At 42.1% G+C, this 6,000-nt stretch overlaps 1 protein-coding gene across 2 annotated transcripts in view; it reads right to left on the reverse strand.

The window, feature by feature from the left end:
* Positions 1-3,093, reverse strand: part of pex5la (peroxisomal biogenesis factor 5-like a) — a 197,590-nt gene extending 194,497 nt beyond the window's left edge. For both annotated transcript variants that reach the window (XM_060918341.1, XM_060918340.1), the window contains exon 1: positions 2,819-3,093. In XM_060918341.1, the coding sequence (XP_060774324.1) occupies positions 2,819-2,839 (21 nt within the window). In that variant the 5' untranslated portion in view covers positions 2,840-3,093. The remainder of the gene's footprint in view (positions 1-2,818) is intronic.
* Between the last annotated feature and the right edge of the window lie 2,907 nt (positions 3,094-6,000).

Below are 6,000 nucleotides of genomic sequence, written 5' to 3' on the forward strand. Positions count from 1 at the left end.
CCAGCTGAATTCTGCAACTTCTCTCAGCGCTGGCTCAAGGTGCATAAACACCAGTGCAGTTTGCGATGGAGATGAGGCGAGACCTGGCGATGTGGTTTTTGTGGCGGTGGCGGAACTCACACAATAATCTGATTAATGTGGGCAGCAGGCTAATGAGACCGAAGGTGTCAAATTACTGGAAATTTCAAGAACAATCTTATAATCTTGTAATACAGGATGGTTTAAGTTATAAATCAGTTATAGAAACTGTTTTATTTAATCAGGCTAACAGATCAACATCCAGGTCCCTACCAAATCCACCATTAGCTTGATCAATTCTATAAAAGTCTATTTAAATTCTGAAAACTGTACAAATGTTGTTGTTTTCCACCAAAGAGGCGGGATTAGCCAACGCAGAATAGTGACGTTTGTCTCTTGTTGATGACGTGTAGGTCGCATGAATGCGACCTGTCCGGTCAGACTGCAGTCGCATGTGAAAATATCGGATATGCATCGGATTTAGGACCACATATCCAAGCGGCCTGGGTCGCATGTGAAAAAATCAGATCTGTGTCGTTCAGATTGTCAATAACAAATCGGATACAGGTCGCATATGGGCAAAAAAATCGGATATGGGTCGTTTCAGGGTGCAGTCTGAACGTAGTCTATGATAGAAGTGAAAAACTAGATATCAAGATCAGGCATCTTTACAACATCCCTACAAAAATATTCATCTACAGCTTGTTCTCGAAATGGACTTTAAAGGAGAACTGAAGTCATTTTTAAACTTGCTTTATTTATTAATTAACGTGTTATTCAATTACGTTTTCGGTTTTAGTAACCTTATATCATGACTCGTATTGGCATCTAATTGCAATTAAATATTCTACTTATTGGCCTATTCGGTTTTTAGCCATGTTGAATTTAGTTCGTTTGGTCCATGGCAGGTGTCACTTATCCACGCGATCTACATGAGACTTGTGCGAGACTTTGAAACGTGAAGTGTCAGCCAGGTGTCAGTGCTGCCATTTTGAAAACTGTTTTCCAAACGGAATATTGCACAAAAATGGAGTCTAAATGACGATGACTGCCTACTTTTTCAAACTTTTCTGATTGCTATCAAAACAAACAAAACTTCCGGCTTGATTACATCAGCATTCGAAAGAGGGCGCGCGCGTCTTTTGACAACGTTGGCAGATGTTGGTCACTTTGATTTCCGCTGTACGTTTTACTTCCGTCCTACGATGTCTCACACAGGTCTCAACGAATCTTGTTTATGGCCATTGCTTTGACATATGGACTGATATATTACATAGCATATTTCAAACACTCATAACTTGCTATAGCAGTGACAAAATAGCTATTAAAAATGCATTCCTATATTTAATAAAATGAGAAATAAAAATTTTAAATTTGCCTTCAGTTCTTCTTTAAACAACTTTTCTTGACCTTCCATTACTACCTACAGACCAAATGCTGAAATATTCATTCATGCCCATTCAGACTTGGGTGTTAATTTATCACGCCAAGAGTAAATCCAACACCTCACATTATGTAAATGTAGCATTTTTGTTGTGTGTAAGCAAGAGTTGCTAACTGTGCCATTTCTGTCAATATGCTGAAGTCTGTATATGAGCAATAGTGTTTAGCCTGCTTTTGCTGCCCAGCTGGTAAAATAAAAGGTTGTAAGTCAATTACATAGATTGCACTTAATAATGTGTCTAATCACTGATTAGCTTGTGGGAAATGGGCCAGACAGAATTGAGTTCAGGGATCCACACAAGTTGAGCTCTGCTGGAGCAGGGCAGAAATGGACAGACTCTTGATGCAGAGCTGGAGTCCAGCACACTTTGGTCACTACCCTGTTCTAACACACCTCCTAACCCTGGTCATTACCTGATAATTTGCATCACGTGGTGAGAGCTGGAAAATTACTAAATGATGCCGCACTCTGGACATTCAGCTCATGTAACTTTCAGCGTCCATTTTTGCCCAGATAAACATGGATAGAAATGAAAAGTTTTTAATATAACAATATTCAACAAGGAGTTTGTGGTGCAACTTGTAAATTCAGCTGTAGTTTTTTTTTTCTTTCCTGTGTGGTCCATATCTGGTCATGTATGCTCAAAGTCAAGCCCAGTTTGGTGATTTTCCTGCACAAACACCCCTGATTCAAGTTATTACAGTATATCATTGTGTCAGTTTTCCCACACTCAGAAATAAGGTACTTTCCCTGTCATTACGGAGGTACAATAAAGCCAGAGCTTTTGTACCTTTAGTGTTTATTGTGTATATTCCCCCTGGACAGTGGTGGCTGAAGGCTCTGAATGACTGATCGACTGTTGAATTTGAGCCTCAGCACTGAAAAGCTGCCACTGCTGGATTGGTTCAACCTATCCACATCAACCCAACATAGAAGTGGGGTAAAAAAAAAAAAAGATGTAAAGAGAAGAAATGTGTATATATCTTCCCCCTGAACAAGTCACTTTTAAAAATTACATAATTCGACAATAAGGATCAGAGATGTAACTTTCTAAAATCAAGTTAAAAGGTAAACCACATACACCTTCCCAGGTAAAAGAGGTACAGAAGCTGTTGGCTTCATGGTACCATCTCATCCACAAGGAAAGGGACCACTTGGTAATGTTTATTTCTGAGCTACATCAGGGTCATGCTGATCCTCTGGTCACTGGAGCAACTTTTCACTCATTGTTTCACGCTGTCCTCAACATGCAAGAAGAAAAAAAAATGCTGATCATGCACAATCATAATCATAATCAAACCGCTCAGGAGCCTGGAAGTGTTGGATTTGTGTTAGTGATAAAGACCAGCTGCTTACCTGCAGGTGTCCCTGGTACATATTGAGCTGAGAGTTATCAGTTCGAGCTTCTCCCGACTATCAGAACAAGTCAGTTAGACAGCATGTGTCACCTGGGGAAAAGCCAAGTGTTCACTAAGTAATGGAACAAAACACCTCTAAAGAAGTGCTAATACATAAACAGAAGAGTGCATGGTGTCAGGGTGAGATGTTCTTCTGATGGCTCTTATAGGCAGCACAAAGCAAAAAAAAAAAAAAAAGGTTTAGAAGAGATTCAGTCCTGCTCTTTAGTCTCTTATCCAACTCGCGTTGGAGCTCAGCAGTCCAGATGTGTGTTTGCTATTGAACAGCATTCTCTCTCTCTCTCTCTCTCTCTCTCCTCCCGCTGCTCTCCTTTAGTAGTTGCTGTTAATGCTTGCGAGCTTTATTCAATCTCCTTGCTCATCCTCCTTTCTCACTCTTGCCCTACCCACTCAGCTTTAGGCGGAGCTCCTGTACTCCTATGCAAAACCTTCACATGCAGCAGCACTCAGGGATGGACGTTTACACCTGGTTGCCAGATAAAAGCGACCTGTATATCCGCTCATGTTTTAACAGATGATTTCTCGACAACCCAGAACTAATCAATCAATATGTCTGTTTATTCATTGCCTCCAGCAACTTTGTTGGAAGAGGTAACGTTTTCTTCTCCGTTTGTTCGTTCCCAACATAACTCAAAAAATACTGAACGGATTTTGATGAAATAAAAAAAAAAGTTGGACATGAGCCAAGGAACAATGAATTAGATTTTGATGCAAATCATGATATGTATGTGGATCCAGGATATATATATATATATATATATATATATATATATATATATATATATATATATATATATATATATATATCCTGGATCGACATACATATCATGATTTGCATCTCTCTCTCTCTCTCTCTCTCTCTCTCTATATATATATATATATATATATATATATATATATAGAGAGAGAGAGAGAGAGAGAGAGAGAGAGAGTGTGTGTGTCATATAATTTTTTTGGGATTTTTTTTGTCTGTTCCCAACATACATAACTCAAAAAGTAGTGAACGGATTTTGATGAAATTCGGTGTACAACTTTGGTTCAAGTGATATGATTTTGATGTTGCTGGGGGAAGCCATGGCCATTTAGATTTTCTTTTTTCATGACTTATTGCAAATAGGTTAGCTTTTTAGATTTTGAAGTGTTCGGCCCGCGCGAGCTGAGCCCCAGAGCGTGGATACATAAAGAAACCCATCCAGTTGTTTTCTGATGGTTTCGGTCCTGTGCGTACCTCCCACCGTACCAGTGTTAGTAATTATAGAGTCATACACACCGCCTAGTGGCCAGAGTTAGTAATTACCACTCATACACACCGTCTAGTGGCCAGAGCTAGTAATTTCCAGTCATACACACCGCCTAGTGGCCAGTGTTAGTAATTACCAGTCATACACACTGCCTAGTGGCCAGTATTAGTAATTGCCAGTCATACACACCGCCTAGTTAGTAATTACCACTCATACACACCGTCTAGTGGCCAGAGCTAGTAATTTCCAGTCATACACACCGCCTAGTGGCCAGAGTTAGTAATTACCAGTCATACACACCGCCTAGTGGCCAATATTAGTAATTGCCAGTCATACATACCGCCTAGTGGCCAGAGTTAGTAATTACCACTCATACACACCGTCTAGTGGCCAGAGCTAGTAATTTCCAGTCATACACACCGCCTAGTGGCCAGTGTTAGTAATTACCAGTCATACACACTGCCTAGTGGCCAGTATTAGTAATTACCAGTCATACACACCGCCTAGTGGCCAATATTAGTAATTGCCAGTCATACACACCACCTAGTGGCCAGAGTTAGTAATTACCACTCATACACACCGCCTAGTGGCCAGTATTAGTAATTACCAGTCATTCACACCACCTAGTGGCCAGTGTTAGTAATTGGCAGTCATACACACCGCCTAGTGGCCAGAGTTAGTAATTGCCAGTCATACACACCGCCTAGTGGCCAGTGTTAGTAATTGCCAGTCATCCTAAACGCCGCCTAGTGGCCAGTATTAGTAATTACCGGTCATACACACCGCCTAGTGGCCAGAGTTAGTAATTGTCAGTCATACACACCGTTAGTCATAACCAGTCCTAAACGCCGCCTAGTGGCCAGTGTTAGTAATTGCCAGTCATACACACCGCCTAGTGGCCAGAGTTAGTAATTACCAGTCATGCACACTGCTTTGTGGCCAGTAAGGCCAATTTATGCTGACAACCCAGTCCTCGCAGATAGCGTCGCAGACAGTGTCTGCGTAGCCCCCCCACCTTCGCAGACGCTCTGCGCGCACCTCCCAAAAATTGTGACCACCGCAGAAGCCTCGCAGACAGCGTCGCAGACAAGAGGGCTCTGATTGGTCCACTCTACATCCGCTGTACACACACTTCCGCTTCCCTACTTTCCCGGTTTGTTTTGTTTTCATGACCGGCATTTTTAAAAACACAAGCGAAGATGGAGCAGCATGAAGAGCGGTTGATTGAGGAAGTGAGGAAGTATGTACATCTATACGACTCCAGTTCTAGTCATTATAAAAAAAAAAGTTCTAGTCATTATAAGTAACCGGAGGATAAACACTCCACTAACCACACCCACCAACTACTCCTAGCGACTTCGCGCCCCCTTGCGTTGTTCCGGTGAATAACATCGCGCACGCCTATTACTCCCCGCTCAACGATAAATTACAACTGTCTGCGAAAAGCTATCTGCGAAAGCCTTGTCACAAGAGCATGCAGAGGCCTTTGGTACTTACCAGTCATACACACCGCCTAGTGGCCACTGTTAGTAATTACCAGTCATACACACCGCCTAGTGGCCAGTGTTAGTAATTGCCAGTCATTCACACTGCCTAGTGGCCAGTGTTAGTAATTACCAGTCATACACACCGCCTAGTGGCCAATATTAGTAATTGTCAGTCATACACACCGCCGAGTGGCCAGTGTTAGTACTTACCAGTCATACACACTGCCTAGTGGCCAGTGTTAGTACTTACCAGTCATACACACCGCCTAGTGGCCAGTGTTAGTAATTGCCAGTCATACACACCGCCTACACGGTGGTGTAGTATGGTTAGCGCTGTCGCCTCACAGCAAGAAGGTCTGGGTTCGAGCCCCGTGGCCGACGAGGGCCTTTCT

The sequence above is a fragment of the Neoarius graeffei genome, chromosome 4 (genome assembly GCF_027579695.1).
Source record: "Neoarius graeffei isolate fNeoGra1 chromosome 4, fNeoGra1.pri, whole genome shotgun sequence".
NCBI lineage: Eukaryota > Metazoa > Chordata > Actinopteri > Siluriformes > Ariidae > Neoarius > Neoarius graeffei.